This window comes from Brienomyrus brachyistius, chromosome 25 (genome assembly GCF_023856365.1).
Source record: "Brienomyrus brachyistius isolate T26 chromosome 25, BBRACH_0.4, whole genome shotgun sequence".
NCBI lineage: Eukaryota > Metazoa > Chordata > Actinopteri > Osteoglossiformes > Mormyridae > Brienomyrus > Brienomyrus brachyistius.
The window spans coordinates 8,412,163-8,431,124 of NC_064557.1; the positions used below are offsets into that span (position 1 = coordinate 8,412,163).

Consider the following 18,962-nt stretch of genomic DNA (forward strand, 5'->3'; position numbering starts at 1 on the left):
ATCTGCCACACCTGGGTCACCAGAGGGTGTGAAAGAGAGTCAATTATCCCCGTCTCATTTAAAAGCCAGAAGAAAGCCCATCCTCTCCAATCCAATTAGCGGGCCGACAGCGGGAGCAGCAAATCAGAGCGGGAACAGGTGATTGGTGCCTGTCGGAGAATGATGCCAGATCAGGGCCCACATGAAATGGAGCATCACGCTCAGCACATTTAAATGCTAATATGTCCAGTGCCTGATGCCGCGCAACGCTCCTCTGTTTGCGGAGAGGATTATACACACCGGGCTCGTGCTAATGTTTGCTCTCGACCACTCTCTCTCTTCCCTGTCTCCGTGACTCACAGCCATTAGTTTGCCCAGAGCGCTGGAGCATCTGATGACATCACCGACGCGTGTTCAGATCCTGTCAAGGCATTAATGCGTTCTTTTTTTCTTTTCTTTTTTTTCTCCTTCCCCCCACGGGGTTTAAGACGAGCCGCTTTGGTCCTGACGGCCTTGTTTGTCGATGGGTTTTCGGAGAAAGCGGGATGTGAGTGACGGCCTTCGCTTTACCCGTACCGGCGGAGGTTTGCTGCAGCTACTCGCCGCATGCCGTTATTTTGATTTCACGAGAAAAGTGGAGTGTGGAGGAGGATGATGTCGGAGACGTATTCCGGTTTTTCCAAGGTGTTTAAAAGGCACTTTTATTCAGAGAGTCTTGAACAGCTTTCTGTTTCCGTCAGGGCCTTTCTGGTTTCACGTCCGAGTTTGTATCTACCCATGCGTCGTTTCCGCGACCAAACCGCCTCCCGCTGTCTATTTGCGCTGAGAGCTTCTTCAGCCTGAATATTTGCTCCATCCCGCCTTATCAGCTGTCACGCCCTCCGCCTTTCCTTAGAGCCCGACACAGAGGAAGAGCCCCCTCCTCACCACCACCACAGGATTAGATGACAGCTGTAGTTTGCCGTCTGCGGCCAAGATAAGACGGCAATTGTCATTTTCAAAGTACTTCTCCTTAAATAGCTCTTTAAATGCTTGATGGTCGAGCCCTCAGAGGTGACAGACTTCACGTGACATGCTGCCCCATCTTCTCTCCCTTTTCCGGGTGGCTTTCGGGTGCTTAATTAAATGTCTGTGCTTTTCAATACTGCCATAATTGTGCTTACTTTCTCTCATGGCTGTAGATCAGGGTTAACCAACATGGTGCCCTTAAGGGCCACATGAGTCGCCCGCGGACCTGTTCTAAAAATGGCACAATTCACAGTGAGCAGCATCTAAAATGTAATTTTATCCTGTTGCTATTCTTCTTTAATCACATTTCCATTTATATAGATTTGAAAATGACAATATCTATAAAAAAAGCATTTAAAACATGTTTATTATACATGAAGTTTAAATAAGTTTAGTAAACTAGTTTAAAGCCGTATTGATATTATGTTTCCCACCTTCTTAAGTCATTGTTGATAAAATCATAAACGTGATCATTGTCTACACATAGATGAGTATCATTGATCATTAATAATAATATATAGCTAAAGGTAAACTGAGCATATTTGTTAGGAAGAGTGTATCAAACTGGTAGCCCTTCGTATGGCTCAGTAGCTGTGAAGGAGATCTCAGTTTCAAAAAGGGTGGTGACCCCTGTTTTCTGTCAATGATCTATAAGTTGTCTTGTCTATCTCGCCCTCCCCCGAGCCTCCTTTATCAAAGGATGGGAGATCCATCTCAGCTCATGTTCCGTCATCCGCGTTGGTTAGGCTCCACGGTCTCAGCGCCGTAGCTCCTTCTCGACGGGCTTCGGCCGCCTTAAGCTCCACGGCCGTACCCTGCGTTTTCAGCCCTCCGCTGGTGCATGTAAGGCCAGATGGCGAAGCCTGGAGTCGGGGGTCCCCCGGGCTCGTCTCCGCGTGGCCCATCTGGCTTGGCTTGCTCCACAAGCTTACACTGTCAGGGCGGGAGTTAGTGTAAAGCCTGAGTAGATGGAGACATTGTGGACTGTGTAAGCGTCAGAGTCACGGTTAATGGGACGCACCGGGGGTGGTGTGTAGCTCAGCAGGTTCGGTTGCTGAGCTTGTAATCAGAAGGTCATGGGTTCAAATCCCCCAAGCAGGCAGAGTAATGCCACAATTGGGTCCCTGAGCAAGGCCTTTAACCCTCTATCCCATCTGGGACTGTCTGTTCCTGCTTCCACAATAAGAAGAGGAAGGAAAAAAAACGAGTACTTCACTAAGTAAAAAGCATCTCTTACATAAAGCAAACTGTAGCTTTAAAGCTCTGTCTGCTGTCTTGAGGTCTCTGGCCTAAACATATAATTGTTTATTTAGTGATTGCAGCAAACTGCTGGGTGGACACCACTGAACATGCATTTCCTTCAAGGGGTCTTAGATCTTAGATTTGGCTTAAAAACGGAATGGCATGATCTGGGAGTTTCTCCGTGGTGGACGATACAGCTGCCTATTCAGTTCTGCTTTGAGGTTTATTTCTATCCAGCGCACTTAAAAACTAATCTGAACCAGAGATCTTTCTACTTTTCAGTCTCAGCCATCTTGAGCAATCTTCTGACCTCTGTGGACAGTCGGTAGTTTCACGGGCAGCACCACACGCACTGACTGGAGATGATGCATTTTCCCGGATTAGACGCCGTTTGCAAAGCGCAGAGCAGCCTGTGACGCGCTCCTCTCCCTCGTGACGCTTTCCAGGAGAAACACTTAGGCGATGGATGCTATGTTATTGTGTTCATTCATTTAGGTACAGCCTCATGCATATCCCCATTACTCAAAAATCCCTTTACTGATTATCATCATTGTCTCCGTTAATTTTCCTTTTGTGCCCGTAACTCTCTGCATGCATATTTCACTCCAAGTGCTGACATCTTTTTCCAGCAAGCTGCTCCCTTTGTCTGACCCGGTGAAGTGTGCCGTTCGGCTTCCCAATCTCCCAGGCTACGGCAGAAAGCCAGTGGCCGGCCATGTTAAGGGAGACGGGGGGGGGGTGGTGCGTCACCGTGGAGACCGTCCTTGAGCACATGGACCTGAGTGACAGCTTATCGAGACGTGGCCCTTCAGTCTGCAGTCACTGTAATAACATCACGGAGTCTCCTGACGGTTTAGCGGCCTTGCGAGGTCCATCCAGAGCACCGATACGCCCTGTTTAGACTAATGGAACCGTTATTTAGACTGAACGGGAAAACGGCCACGGAGACAGAGCGCTGTAAAGAACCATGACTGCTAAAGGAACGGCTGGAACTCAGGGAAACGGCCACCCAGACTGGACGTAAAAGGCTGAAACGCAGCCTCTAAAAACACCACTGTTCCTACTGAAGCAGCGGGAGGTGCCAAATGTTTATAAAAAAAAAACTCTTGGAGACAGGAAGCTGGTTAAAGAAACTCTGAAATATTTCTGCCGAGCCATGTGGATGAAATTAAACGCGGCCCTTGTCCGCTACGCTAGAGACGATCATTTGGGAGTGAGCCGCTTCTCCTTTGTACATCTGCTCATTGTTCCAGACCAAAGGGCTGATTAACTCCCGCGGAAAAGTCTCCCTGCTTCCTCACACACGTGGGATGTGTTCTCAACAAACGGCTTGTCTAAGTAAATCCATTTTACATGTGTTAAGTGTGATAAAATGGACATGCGTGTACATTTTGTTGTTATGGTCGTTCTGATAAACAACAAGCCCGACTTTAGTTGGAAGTACTGCTCCGCAGGAGAGAAGGGATAGAAACAGCTGCGGTTCTAACTGCACCCAAGTTTCACGGTGGAAACTGTGCTTTGACCGGCAGAAATTCCTACAGACAGTATAGATGCTAAAAATAGTCCAGACCGCCACATAGCGGCAGCACCGCACGCCGGGTTAAAACGCTGGGGCCATACAGGAACAAATGGGGTCCAATGAGAATGGAGAGCGTGCCTGGTTTCATATTCGAGGAGGACTTTATGACCTCATGCGAATCCCTCGCAAATCGGCGGCTTCCTGCAGTGGCCGGTTGCTATGGGAACTACACGGGAGTAGAATGGAACTTCCTAGTCAGTGCCTAGTCAGGTCTGGCTGCGGGCTTGTACAGGCATGGCGGCAGCGTGCGCTCGCTGCTCTCACTCAGCAGGGCCCGGACGGCCGCGTTACCCCTCACCGAGCTCCTCTTTCTCTTCTGCAAAATGAGTCTGAAGAAGAGGCTGTCTTTCAAGAAAGTGCTCTACTTCAACCCCAACACCGTGAGTAGAACTTCCTTGAAACCTACCCGTCCGGCTCTGCTCCTGCAGGCACGCCGTTTAGGTCCGCCGCCTGGCTGGTTTGCTCCGTTTCCAGATGGTCTGCTATCCCATCTGCCCTCCGGCGTGGAGGCGAAGGGCGTCTTTAAGCCGCAGGGGTTGCCTCGCGTCCGAAGGCGTGCAGAGCTCCTTGCACCCCGCGGAGACATTTTCTCTGATGTCCCAGCGCATTATCGACATGAGTGTGCCCAGACGAGCAGGGGGGGCAGGTCTCCCTAGCGCCGGCTCCCAGGGGGACTCTGAGGCTGCCAGGTACCGTTCATTTCAAATTCAAAAGTAAACACGCGATTCCGTCAGACCACGCGGACTCAAAAGCCCCGCTGTTCCTGTGTGTCTCACTGGAAAATCCACACGACTCCATCGGCATCTTCGAGTCAGTACGTCCCCAGCGGACTGGTGGCCGTCACCTTTCCCACAGTCTCTACTGTACATGACTCGCGTTGTCCGACGATTGGGGTTCGTCCTTTTTGTCAAGGTGCTAACACTTTACTGTTATAAAAGCAGTGGTTCATAAATGTGGGTTTAAAACGGCATTTCTAGGCACCTTCAGACTAAACGCCGTCATCTGTGTTTGTATCCGTGGAGCTGCGTTTCAGGTCAGGCTGAAATTCTGCCTCAAATGTGTGTCTCATTAACACATTCCTTCCGGGGGATGGATTCGATTTTTCATTGTTGTGGCAACTCTGTGGAGGATCCTGCATCAGGGTGGGACACGCTAGAAGATGTGTTGCACATTCTGGACGCTTGCTTTTAAGTGTTCATCATTTTGTATTACGTCTAACTTTTTTTTTTCTCTCAGAATGTGGACAGCTCACATACACGATTGGGATTTGGTAAGAATGACAGCGATTAACCCCATACAAACCTCTGTGTAAACCCAGAACGGGGAGATAGGTATGTGTGCTTCTTTAACTGAAGTCTGCCTGGTCTCACCATCTATGCAGAAATTAAAAGGAAAGAGAGATTATCAGTCCTTTTATCTGTACATCAGGTCAGTAACAGGAAGAAAAGGGTCAGGCGTAATTATGCAAAGATGAATTTGCAAGTAACCCAGCTTTGCATTAAAGTGAATTGATTTCTTTTTTCCTGCTATAAGGTGATAATCTGCAAGATCCAGAAGCAGATTGTTTTACCATAAAACATTCCACCCTCAATAAAGCTGCAGGATGTTTTCTACTGCATTGTAGCAGCCGGATATTTTGTTCGAGGATGGAATATCAGGGGCCTCTCCCACCTAGTCCCACCTACTGCCTTCAGTATAAAAACTTGATAACGGACTTATTTCCTTTTCATTGATTTAGCAGACACTCTTATTCAGATTAACATACAACTGAAAGCAGGGTCAGACAGTCTTTTGAGCAATTGGGGGGTTAAGGCCTTTTCTCTGGGGCTCAATGGTGACATCACTCTGCTACGATGGGATTTGAACCAGCAACCTTCTGATCACATGCCCGGCATACTTACCCACAGAGCCACACATCTCACAGTGTTCTTCTCAAAGGTATCACAGCGAGGGCCAGGAGGCAGGAGCTATGACGCGTCTTAAAGCCGTAATGCGCCGGTCACAGTGGGTGCGAGCCCTCGCTGAGCGAGCTTCCTCCCCTCGCCTAACCGCGCGTCCACGCCCCTCGCGCTCGTGACGGGGTTAGTCACGACCGACCGGAAACAGGGAAAGCGCTGCGTGTCCGCCGGCTCGTTAAGCAAGCAGAATCGTTAATTATGGTGGTAGGCACGCCTTTCCCGTTAACATCTCTGGCGATCACGTGAGTGACGAGCACCGAGTGGTTGGGGGGGAGCGGAGCACGACCGGAGGTTAATGCGGCGTCCCATCTGGGGGTAGGAAGGCGCCTAGCGGTGCGTTTTGCTCAGGGTGCACATTCCACACCCCCATTAAAGCTTTTTCCCTCCGCTGGCAGCCTCACTGAGACATGTTTGGCTTTTTTTTTATTTTTATTATTATACTCTAATAAAACACGTTGCTCCTCATGGGTTTGATTAATCACGCGAAAACATCATTTGCCTCTTAATTGAGTTTCAGCGTTTGCCCTCCGATGATCTGGCATCCCCACCAGAGTGCCCCTTGCCCCACGACCTGTGTTTGCTTAAGGAGGCTTCAGGCATTCCTTGACCCTTTACTAGGAGAGTGGTTAAAGGATGATAGATTAAACTGGGTGGATGGAATTCGGCGTTCATGTAATTGTGGCAGTTATTGACAAAAGGATCTGGGCTAGGATGGGCTAGGGTTGTCCGGGGTGTGCTAACCACATTCCTGAACTGAGTACAGTTACCGAAATAAAGACAAAATCAATAAATTTGTACATTCACAGGGATTTAGCCTATTAGGTGCAGCGTAGCTACCAGGCACAATGGCTCAGCGAAGATCCTCACGACAAGCAGTCTTTTCTGTTTACCTATTGACAAGCGGGATGAATAACAGTCACGGGCCGGGAAGTGAATATAACAGCTCATACGTAACACAGAAACTATCCCATCTTTGTAATTACCGTGAAAATTGTTGTGATTCAGCTTTTGTGGAAATGATATTCAGGGAGATTGCAGGAGCTTGTGGGTTCAGCTTCCGCGCAGACAGCAATCCCCTGGTTTGTCTTGTCTGCAGACCGGAGGCAGACACGAGTGGGCCTGTATGCCCCGCCCATGTGGGCGGAGCCTGAACCAGGGCAAGGGCGGGCTCTGAACTGAAGCCTCCTGTCGAGCAGCGATCACTCTGTCATGGGGTCCTGCTGCATCATGGCATCCCCCCTCCCCCCCAAAGCCATGATCCTGTCTCTTTCCCTCGCTCGCGGGTGCGGTTCAGTCTCACCGGAGTCCGGGGGCCAGCATCATATGGGGAGCAGCTGCTTCTGAGTGGAAAATCAGCGCGACCGCCGTTTCAGGTCGAGGCATTATTTATGCCCTTCAAAGCGCTCCGCATGCTGTAATTTACTGGCCCGTGGTTCCGAGCCCTCGCGGTCATGCCGCTCTCATGAAGCAGATGACTTTATTCCGGGGGGGGGGGTTTGGATGTGGTGATCGCCTTTATTACGGAGGCTGTTTGTTTTCGGGTTGTTGTGTTTAACAGATTAGACGAATGCGAATAGAAGTGCCTATGGGAGCCAGCGCCCACGTGGGCTCATCCATCTCTCTCCAGAAACTTCTGGGGGGGGGGATTTGAAGATCATGGACCGTTTGTTCCGCCGACCCAAGCCAAGCGGCCCAGCCCCGCTCCGAGCCTCATGGTCCAGGTATCCTCTTGAGGTCGACGAGGACAGCACATAGAGCTGTGAAATGGGGAGAGGGTGTCGGACGGGGGTCATGTGTCCTGCCATCTCACCTTAATAAAGGCAGGGCGTGTGGGATTCTCGGGGGTCTTTTTAGCATTTTAAAGAGCTGGTTATTTTGGCAGGGGTTTTCGTCACAGTGGTGGATGTGTAACTCTTGAGGAGGAGCCAGCTAATCCCTCAGGACTGATCAGGAGCCGATAGCCTGGCACCCCTGGGCACATCCTGGTGGGTGATGTTGGGCAGCACATTCCTCAGTGCGTGTTGGGGACCCGGCTTGGACAGACGTGACTTCTCACAGGCAGCCCTGCATCTGCTCTTCCCTGTTAGTGTAACAGTAAATAACATATAATTATGGCGTGGGATTTTCAGTGCACTTTCATTATTGTAGGGGGTTTGTTATAATGCCTGAAAAACATGTTTAATGAGTGTCTAACGAGCATGACAGAACCTGAACATAATTCTGAATCACTACTGGTGCCCCTGTTTTAGGAATTAGTTGGTTTAGTTTTAGTCTTAATTAGCATCGAGCTGTTTCACTGAAAGCTAGAATTTTCCCACAATCCCCAGCAAGCCATCCTCAGTGGTCAATGAGTGCTGTGTGTCAGGCAGCCTAACGTCCTGGGGTGGGGGGGGGGGGGGATTTCCTGGGCGGAGCTTCCGTCTGAGGTGGCAACAGCTGGGTGGAGGCAATGGTCCAGACGCAGCCCGGCTTTCCAGCGCGAAAGGAGCTTCCGTTGCATGAGCAAAACACTCGGCGTGGCCCAGGACATGCCAGTGGCGAACGCCGCACCCCCCCCAGAGACTGTGCTCGCCCTGTGGGCTCGCAGGGCCCCCCTCTCACTCATGTCTCTCTGTGTTTTCTTACAGTCTGCTGCTCTCTCCGATGGAGGTAAGCCAAGCCTTTGCTCTCCTATACTAACACCCACCGCATTTCCACTAACAGTCCTTGGGGGGGTTAACATGGAGCAGCCATCGTCGCCGATGCCCCACACTCAGCCGCAGCCACCACTCGATATGAAGCCTCTTGTTTTACGGTATTGCTGTCCCTGTGAAGTGTTTTGGGGAGGAGGGTGTCACACCTGCCTGGGTATCACATTACACCCCAGAGCTTAATTTTTTCTTTTGTTCAGTTCTATGACTGAGCAGGAAAGCTGCCCTCAGATTAGCCCGGGATCGGCGTCATGGCTGCTAAGCTGGGCTGGTGTCCTGGCGCTTTGACCGGGAACGATCTCCATGGGTTTGTGCGTCAGGCTGCATTGCGTCTTTGTGGAAGGCTTTGCATTTATGCTCTGTGTCAGCCTCTCACAACTTTTGTTACCCCCCCCTCAACACCACCACTACACCCACCAGCACCTCCATATTAGCATGTGCACAATGCCCCGTGCAAGGTGTGAATGTTTGTTCTACGTTCACAATTCAACCCCCCCGGGGGGGGGGCGGGGGAACAAAAGATGTGAGGGCTGAGCTTTGGGAGCCTGATCGGGTGTAAGTGTCACCTTCACCACCCGCGGGACGTCTGTGCGGCCTTGGATAGTGGGGGGGTGGGCGAGGCCCCGTCGCCCCCTCGCTCTTTTCAATGGCCAGTCGCTTGTTTGTTTACATGAGAATGAGGCCAGGCCTCACGTGTCACGCTGAGGGAGGCGTCACCTCTGTGTGGGGAGGGGTGGAGGGGGGGCTTCTCCTTGCATGGGAGAGCCAGGGCCGGAATATCTATGCGGGGTTGGGTGGGGATGTCCCAAACTGCGAGGAAAGGCAGCAGACCTCTAGGGCCTCCCCTGCTGTGTTCCCATGTCGTCAGAGAGGTATGGAGTGGTCCCGCTCGAGACCCCCCCCCTCGAGTGGTCTCTCCTGAGGCCATCAATATTGCAGGGCCCCACTTGCCAAAGGCATCTTTGGTTCCCCCCTCCCTTTGGCTTCCATTATTCATACGAAGCCGCCAGAGGCTTTGTGCCGGACTGCATATCCGCTTTCTGCCACTCGCTATGAGCCGCCGTATGGACCCCAAAGCCTCCCTGGGGGGCCTCTGCCCTCTTTGATGGGCTCGCCATGGATCCCGGGACGTGGGTTCCAGTCGGGCTGAAGTACCTGACCCGGTGGCACACAGGCTTCTACCAGCTGTACCCGGGTAAGACCGATGGTCTTTTCGCAAGGTCTAACGTCTGCGAGAGCTAAATCCAAAATTCCGTAGCTCAGAGGTTTTCATCGTTCCTCGGCAGCCGGCGTCCAGACGCCGCGAAACGTTTCCGCTGTTAAGACGAGGCCTTGCGGTTCACGCAGATTGGTTTAGGTTAGATGCGAGAATGTTCTGCAAACACGTCCGTGTAAAGTGTGCCGACGTGAAGAGGCAGGGCCATTCCCAGCTCCAGGCTGCAGACAGAGAGCTCCTTTGTCCCTGGCTGTGAAAGCCGAGCCGGCAGTGCCCACGGCGAGCGGAGGGGCCTCGTTGGAGCACCTTTGTAAGGATCAGACGCTCAGTGTTTCCCCAGCGGCGAAGATCATGGCCGTATAGGAAGCTCGGGAGACGCGGGATTTCAATGTTTCACTTTTCCGTAGGGGATTGGGGTCATAAAGCTCCCAGGTTTCTCTGGTCCTCTGAGGAACCTGGCGGAGATGCCTCCACGCAGGCTCAGGAGGCAGACCACATTCCACCTAAATTAAAGATGCCAGCCAAGTGGGGGATCACACCTCTCAATCTCATTACTGCAGCACACACAGCTTGTTCCCGAAAGGCTGATTAGGGTGGCCTGTTCTCTCTGGGGGTGGGGGGGGGGGGCACCATTACCATTCAATGCCGCCCCTCCATTGTCGTCTGAGTCCTGATAAGTTTGCTGTTGAAGAATCCGGGCATTATCGTGGCCGAGTGAGCCTGGCGGCATCCCCCTCCTGAGAGCGTCCTGCACATGCCCCACAGAGCTGAACAGCGCCGACCTGCAGGGCTGCGGCAGCGAGAACAGCTTGAGCAGCAATGCCAGCCTGCCGAGCGTGCAGAGCCACCGGCGGCACACCGAGCGCCGCGTCCCCAGCTGGGCCGTCTGCTTCGAGCGTCTGCTCGCCGACCCCGTGGGCGTGCGGTACTTCTCCGTAAGTACCCCCTCCCGAAAGTCTTCACCTCTGGACCCCAAGCTCTGAACCCTGGCCACAACTCCAGATATATCCCCACAGGAGTTTCTAAAGAAGGAGTTCAGCGAGGAGAACATTCTGTTCTGGCAGGCCTGCGAGTTCTTCAGCCATGTGCCAGAAAATGACAAGAAGCAGGTAAGGAGGCATTAGCGTTAGCATGGGTACAATATTAGCATGGGTGCTATGTTAGCATAGGGGCCATATTAGTGTGGGTGCCATGTTAACATGGGTGCTACATTAGAATGGGTACAATGTTGGCATAGGGATCATGTTACAATGGGTGCTACATTAGAATGGGTGCTATGTTGGCATAGGGGTCATGTTAGCATGGGTGCTACATTAGAATGGGTACAATGTTGGCATAGGGGTCATGTTAGCATGGGTGCTACATTAGAATGTGTGTTATGTTGGCATAGGGGTCATGTTAGCATGGGTGCTACATTAAAATGGGTGTTATGTTGGCATAGGGGTCATGTTAGCATGGGTGCTACATTAGAATGGGTACAATGTTGGCATAGGGGTCATGTTAGCATGGGTGCTACATTAGAATGTGTGTTATGTTGGCATAGGGGTCATGTTAGCATGGGTGCTACATTAGAATGGGTACAATGTTGGCATATAGGGGTCATGTTAGCATGGGTGCTACATTAGAATGGGTACAATGTTGGCATAGGGGTCAGTTAGCATGGGTGCTATGATAGGCGTCATGGTAGCATGGATGCCATGTTAGCATGAGGATGGGGCCGCGCTGCCACTGCATGCCTACATGGAAATGGATGAGGTCGCCCAGGTAGTGAGATAAGGTTGTTTTCAGTGCTGTTATCTCAGTGGCATTGCTGACATGGCCTTGCTCCTGTCCCCCAGCTGTCCCAGCGAGCCCGCGAGATCTACAACAGCTTCCTGTCCAGCAAGGCCACCACGCCAGTCAACATTGACAGCCAGGCCCAGCTGGCGGACGACATCCTCAACGCCCCACGCCCTGACATGTTCAAAGAGCAGCAGCTGCAGGTGGGGGGCGAGGTCTGCGTGATGCGCATTCCCACCAGAGTGTGGTTTGCTTCATTAGCGCTGGGCAGCCTATTAGGCCGCAGAGCGAGGTGCCTGCTCTCTCTTCCCCTCCTCGCCTACTATATTTGTCAGTTCTGCAAACAGTGCTGCTGTTACTCATTACTCTTCAGCTCAGTTTGGTTTGTCTCTGTGTATGAGAACGCGTCACGCTGTATGAATAAACACATTAAGCATCTCTCTGGGGCAGGCCACCTTCCCTTCAGCGGAGGTGACGCGGCTCTCTATTGACCCTGTAATCGCCCACCCCCCCGTTCCACTTCCCCCTACTCTGCAGATCTTCAACCTAATGAAGTTCGACAGCTACACACGCTTCCTCAAGTCCTTCCTGTACCAAGAGTGCATGCTGGCCGAGGTGGAGGGCCGACCCCTCCCCGACCCCTACCAAATCCCCAGCAGCCCCACGTCCAAGCACAGCACCAGTTCCGACCGCTCCAACCTGTCCACGCCCAAGAAGGTACCCATCCATCGAGCTTGGTGCCAGTTTACTCGTGAGCTGACAGATCTTGAGGAAATGTGAAGCAGCAGCAACTGGCCCATGTGGCATATTAAGGAATTCCCAGGATACCCCTACATGGGCAGAGGCCTTCGCTCGCAGTGCCTCGATGCCTGACTGGGACGCGCCATGTGGGCGTCGTGCTGTCACCTGCGATCCGGGATGGTCAGAAGGAGCCTCGGGGCTTTCCGGTGACATGCTACCCTGCCTCAGGCCCATCCGTAAACGCTTTGTGTTTGTGGCGTGGCGTTTACTGTAGATTGGCATCCATAACTGGGTGTCAAACCCTGCTGGCAGGCTTGGGTCCCTGCAGGGGCAAGTGCCACGCTCGTCTTCTAGGCCACTGGAGGTGTGGGTGTGAATTGGTCCTCCTTTCCCTTGGGCTACACCGGCAGCGTTGCTCAAGGTCTACAGCATCTGAGGTTTTCGTTCGGCCCCGCTCACGCTAACCTGTGATTCCGGCTGACGGAGCCCTATTTCCTAATACGGCCTTACGTAAGCAGGCAGAAAAACTCCCTGCGTGTCCGAGGTTGACGCTGCGGGAGAGGGCGGGCCTGTAGGGAGAGGCTCCCAACCCAGAGACGCACTGAAACACGAGTTTTATTAGTCCCCGAGGGGAGATTAGGCATGAAGCATCCATTGGGGGTGAGACAGCAAACAGCACAGGGTGAGAGGTCAAGGAGGATTGCAGAGGGGAGGGCTCTTAGGGCTGGAGTGGGCCGTCCCAGCACTGATTAACAGGGTTTGTGGGTAGGATGAGAAGAGGACCAAGGCGGGTCGGCCGGCCAACGACGACAGCCGAGAGGACCATGGCGATAAGAAGAAGGGGCTCTTCTTCTCCTGGTCCCGCAATCGGAGTTTCGGGAAAGGGCCCAAGAAGAGGGAGCTGACGGATTACAGCTACAGTGAGTCGAGCGCATCGAGCCCGGATTTCTTAAAGTGGTGTTTCCCAGTCCGGTCCTCGGGGACCCAGAGTCGGTCCACGTTTTTGCTCCCTTTCAGCTCCCAGTTGGGTGAAAACGTGGACTGTGGATCCCCGAGGACCGGAATGGGAGTCTTAAAGGGCATGGGGGCCCGGTAAGCGTGCGTTTAATTGCTCTGTTCCTGAACGTGTCCTGCCGACAGATTTCACCGGCGGCAACGCCAGACGGGAATCGCAGGGCTCGTTGTCGTCCGGCGCCAGTGTGGAGCTGGGCACTGGCAGTTCTGGGGGCAAGGCCGAGGTGAGTAGGTGCTGTTGGGGCATGTCGGTGCGATGCTCAGGCGCGGCTCCCGCTCTCTGCATGTTCCGTCGTCCTGAGCCTGACCCGCTGCGGAAATAAAGCACGGTTTTAGAACCTCGTTGTGCCTGGTGTTCTGGACTCTCCAGTCTATCGGATGAAGCTTTAGGTAAAGGCAGCGTTGCTGGCCAGGAGGTTTCAGGGGGTTGCTGGTGGCTTCATTATTAGGATGATGTCAAGTTCTGTATGGATGCCTTGTGTGTTTCAGTGCCTGCCGCTCTGTATCTGTGTAATGTTTGAATAAACAGGAAGTGGATATTTTAGCCACTGTCTGAAGAGGCATTCTGCATGTATTTTGTTAAGAAGGGATATTAGGTTTCCTATGAAGAACAAGAGATGCCTCTTTTCTTTTGAACACGCCCTAGAGCCCTGTCAGTAGAGTGCTTGACAGTCGCACCTCCTCCAGCTCTGTGATTTAGGGTGGGCTTGGGGGGAGGGGGGGACTATTTGGGTGTTGGGGGGACTGGGGGAACCTTCCAGAAGACTGAGGAGGATGGGCAGGCCATGGAAAGGTCAGACTGACTGCCTTTGTTTCCCGTCGCCCCCTGCAGGCCGACGCCTCTCGCGGCTCGGCATCCGTACAGCAGTGCAATGTCAACCTGCCGGACGGCACCTGCTGCACCGTGCAAGTTCGGCCCGGCACGTCTGTCAGGGAGGTGCTGCAGGACCTCTGCGAGAAGCTGTCCATTAACCTGGCTGCAGTGGACCTCTTTCTGGTGGGGGGGCGAGAAGGTACCCATCCGCACTGCATCTCTGCTGGTGCTCCTCTTCAAATAATTCCTTTTTTTCTACAAAAATGAAGCCTTTATATCACTCAGAAACGCCCCCTTGCCTTTTCCCCCTCCAAAAGCCGTTGGTCCTGGACCAAGACTGCATGACCCTGAGTTCCCGAGACCTGCGCTTAGAGAAACGCACTTTGTTCAGGTAATTGCAGGTTAAATGGCGTGTATGTAGCTGCCTGGGACACTAGGAACACACAGAAAATCGAGTGCTTAGTGTTTTTAAGACATTTTCCTTGAAGGAGTTTCCCTTGAATATTTGCTGAACAAGAAAATCATTAGCAGAGAAGTAAATGGCAAATGTCTTAGTGATGTAATGGGTCACATGATCAGTTGGAGGTACTCCCAAGCCACCAGAGCAAGGAAGTCCTACATGGCTGCATCTAATGATGGATGCTTCACCCAAATCCCTTCTCTCTTCATCCAGACTGGACCTTGTACCCATTAACCGGTCAGTTGGCTTGAAGGCCAAACCCACCAAGCCGGTCACGGAAGTCCTGCGGCCGGTCGTCGCCAAGTACGGCCTCCAGCTGAACGACTTGGTGGCCAAAATCGTAAGTGGCACGACGCGCTGAAAATGCAAGGCGCGTAAAGACTGCACTGATGTGTTTGTGGTGTCCAGCCACCACTGCGGTAACCACCACATTGCCCCTGCAGAGTGGCGAGAGGGAGCCCCTGGATCTGGGCCTGCCCATCTCCAACCTGGATGGACTGCGTGTGGTGCTGGATGTAGCAGACCACACCGCTGTAAAAGGTAAGCAGGGAGCCGTCTCTCCGCATGTCTGCACTTCGGGGGGGGGGGGGGGGGGCCCTGAGCCTGTCCATGGCCATTATTTATCAGGACGGCCGTTACTCAGCCTATCAGGACGGCCGTTACTCAGCCTATCAGGACGGCCGTTACTCAGCCTATCAGGACAGCCGTTACTCAGCCTATCAGGACGGCCGTTACTCAGCCTATCAGCACGGCCGTTACTCAGCCTATCAGGACGGCCGTTACTCAGCCTATCAGGACGGCCGTTACTCAGCCTATCAGGACGGCCGTTACTCAGCCTATCAGGGCAGGCGTTTGTCAGCCAACCAGGGCAGCCTTGAATTACCTGTGTCTCAGACGTCGGTTAACCTTTCATGAGCGTGGCTTTAGCACATAGATCAAAGGTACAACCCCTCTTGCCATCTCCGGCGCAGTGTGAGACGTGCCACCTCTCTGAGCGGGGGCGGGGGCTATTTCCCAGGTAACAGGATTTGGTGGCTCCCACGGAGCCACACGGATTTTACTTTCGCACCCCGAGGTGGGTCTTCTGACCGGCCCGCGTGACGCACAGCAGTTCTGCATGGAGGTTCTGGCTCCGGTCAGAGCTTGATGCACATTCCCCTCCTTTTTATTCCTTCCCCCTGGTACCGCTGACCAATCGCCCTCCACCCATTTTATCCACCATCCGCCCTCCTTTCTCCTCCTCCCCCTCAGTACCGCTGACCAAGCGTTCTCCACCGGTCCATTCAGCGTTCGCCTCCCTTTCTCCTTCTTCCAGCAGATAAACAGAAGCCCATCCCATCGAAGAGCCACATGGCGCCCAAAGGTCAAGCAGCAGGAGTAAGGGAACGTCGTCTTCCTGGTGGTGGTGGTGGGGTCCTTCCTGTGTTCCGCATGGTCCTGTTTTATACTCACCCCCTCTGGGCTCCATTTCCCTTGCATCGCGCTGCTGCCTCGCGCCTGTGTGTGTGTGTGTGTGTGTGTGTGTGTGTGTGTGTGTGTGTCTGTGTGTGTGTGTGTGTGTGTCTGTGTATCTCTGTGTTAGGGCTGTGAATCGTTGCCCACAAGGCGATTCAATTGCTGTTATTAGTAAAAATTAAAGATACATTGTAAATCTTTCATTTCTATCCTGATTCAGTTCTATTAATCGATTATTTGACTATTTTGATAATATAAATCCAAATGTTTTTTAACTTCACTGAAAAAAAGATCACAGTTGCCATGGGAACTTAATTATTAATGGAATTACGAAGGAAGTAGAATCTTGGATTTATTGTTAAAATAATAGTGAGGACAAATCAGCACAAATTGTCAAAAAGGCCGACTACTGAACTGTACAGAAAATAAGGAAACGCATGCGGAAGCCCTGGCTGGCCTGGGGGGTGGGGGAGTTGCCGGCAGGGTAATTTGCCGAGCTTGCCTGTGCAGATAAGTGGAATGTCGTTACAGAGATGGGTGATCGATTTGTGGGCCAGATTTAATAATGGATTATAAACATGTCACGGGCCGGTACTTTTAGACCTCTTATAATCTGTTTGTGTGTGTATCTCTGTGTGTGTTTGTGTGTGTGGGTCTGTGTGTGTGCTTGTATCTGTGTGTGTGTGTGTGTGTGTGTTTGTGTACCTGTGCATTCCGCCTGTTGCTGTGGCTGGATTTAACCGACTCAAAAGCAATTTAGAAAGGCCTCCCTCCGTCAGTAGTTAGAATGGTTGGGGGGCCGTTGGGACCTGGGAGACAGGCGCGTATGGACCCCCCCATGCCGCTTCCCCCGCCGGCCCCTCACCTCGCTGCATATTCTCGTTGTCGCCATCCAGGGAGATGAGAAAGCGGCAGGGAAGCCCAGCTCTGTGAGGGCCCTGCGCGGGGAGGCACGTCCTGAGAGAAAGCAGAAACAGATTAATATAGATGAAGCTGAAGGTAAACGGCGCCCCCTACCCACACCGTACAGAAACACAGCTTCGCTTCAGCTCTCACTAACCTCCTCTCCTCTTAGTCCTGCCAAGCTGCCTGTGAGCTCGTTTACCTGCACTACTGCACTGGATTTTAGCTGGGAATCAGGGGTTGGTTGGATGAGTATTGGTGGCTGATGGTCTATGTGCCCCCCCCCCCCCCCCCCCCGCAGAGTTCTTCGAGCTCATTTCCAAAGCTCAGAGCCACCGGGCCGACGACCAGCGGGGCCTCCTGAACAAGAAGGACCTGGTGCTGCCGGACTTTCTGCGCCTGGTGCCGGAGCCTGCCTGCTCCACTCCGCGGCGGGGCCCCGAAAACGGCGCCGCCGGGGCCCACAGGGCCGCCCTCAACGCCAGCCACCAATCCCAGAGCCTGGACTCCCCGTTCGTCCGCGGTGACGCCCCCGGACCCCCCCACTGGCCAGAGATCCCCTGTGCCCCCTGCCGGTCCCTGGCCCGGGGCCACGTTCTCACCTCCCCTCTCGCCCATCCCCCACACTGCGGACTGCAAGGCCCCACCCTGGGCCCGTGATGTCATCCAGACGGTGGAGGGCGAGCACGTGGCGGACTTGACTCTCGTAGGAGAGGGGGACATCACCAGCCCTAACAGCACGCTGCTGCCTCCCTCCCCCCGCGCCCGCCCCGCGCCGGGCCGGCCTTCCGGAAGGCGGCCCCCGCGACCCCCGCGAGCCCCTCGCCCCGCCATGACACTGAGGAAAGCTTTGCGGACGTCCGCTCGAGCTCAGGTATTTCTGGAGTGTGATGTATCTCTCTGTGTGCTCAGTGCATCGCTGAGGACTCTGTCGACCCCGGAGACCAGTGCCAACCATCACAGCCCCAAATGCTTACTTAATGCACTTTATTCTGTATAAAAAAGCGAGCCTTTTATGTATTTTTGCCCAAGTAATCCTGATGGTGACTAATTTCAAATTAAGAAGCGGTGGAGAGTAAAAAAAAAAGGGGGCAAGTAAAAGATGTTGTTGGCAGAGTGCCCCCCGCCCCCCCCCCGCCTGCTGTGACCCTGTCTTGGATCCAGCTTCTCTCACAAGAGACCCTGACTCCCGGCCGTTCTCACGATGCTCTCTGGGGAATGGAAGGTGACGCAGGAGCCCAGACCCACCACTGGCCGTCGGTGCTGTATATAGTGATAATTCCGATGCCCCCCCCCCCCCAAGATGCCCCCCGGCACAGCAAAGCCGGACCCAGAGACCCGTCGGGTGCATCCTTTTGAAGCCCCCACACCTGACGATGCTTTGATCACGCCCGCTCTAAGTTCCTGCACCTTTTGTCTCCTCTTTGAAAAACGTGTTTTTTCCCACCCCTGAGCCCCCTCCCCATTCTGTCTGCCAGTGAAATGCAATTCAACAATGTCCGTGAGCTGGCCCGCTCTCCGCCGCGGTGCGTCCACTCCGAAACCCAACATGGACCCCAGATAAAGCCCGTTTCCCACTCCTGTTTTACGTATGCAATTCCGTAATATATTAATAAGATCTCAGATTATTTATCTTTGTCATTTTTGTTACTGTGTGACTTTCACAGAGTGACATGTACTGTTAATGTACATATAGTCGTCCTCAAAGTGCCATTGTTGAATTGCAGCCCCCTTAGCTTCCCTTAGATTCTTCCTGTCCTGAGTAGATGCCTTTTTGTAGATAACTGTTCTGGTTAATTCTGTACCTTTGTGTGATTAGATCTAATAAATGTTAGAGTGAAATCACAGTTCACTGTCTTCTAAATGCCCGTGATGTGCCATTGCTCATTTCTCACCCACCTCTCTGGCCTGGGGACAGGCTGTCAGGCTTGAGCGGGTGTGTGTGCGTGACCCGGGCCTTCGCTCAGACTGACAGGCCCGCCCCACCTTCTTCTGCTCCTCAGTAACCCGGCATGATCCCATCATCCATTTCTTCCTGTCTCTTTGTCATGTTTGCTGTGTTTGCTCTGTGAGGTGTTGAGTGGCGAGTCCCAAAGGAGTAAACCCCTGGCCGTCCCAGTTCCG

General features: G+C 53.0%; 1 protein-coding gene across 1 annotated transcript in view; it reads left to right on the top strand.

The window, feature by feature from the left end:
* The window catches only part of rgs12b (regulator of G protein signaling 12b), a 34,014-nt gene extending 15,334 nt beyond the window's left edge, over positions 1-18,680 (top strand). The window contains 16 exon segments of the mRNA XM_048995705.1: positions 8,394-8,415; positions 10,438-10,607; positions 10,689-10,781; positions 11,511-11,654; positions 11,989-12,168; positions 12,962-13,112; positions 13,333-13,430; positions 14,039-14,211; positions 14,331-14,411; positions 14,694-14,820; positions 14,924-15,020; positions 15,796-15,857; positions 16,832-16,934; positions 17,140-17,369; positions 17,371-17,622; positions 17,625-18,680. Of these exon segments, the coding sequence (XP_048851662.1) occupies positions 8,394-8,415; positions 10,438-10,607; positions 10,689-10,781; positions 11,511-11,654; positions 11,989-12,168; positions 12,962-13,112; positions 13,333-13,430; positions 14,039-14,211; positions 14,331-14,411; positions 14,694-14,820; positions 14,924-15,020; positions 15,796-15,857; positions 16,832-16,934; positions 17,140-17,369; positions 17,371-17,622; positions 17,625-17,729 (2,088 nt within the window). The 3' untranslated portion in view covers positions 17,730-18,680.
* The last annotated feature ends 282 nt before the right edge of the window (positions 18,681-18,962 follow it).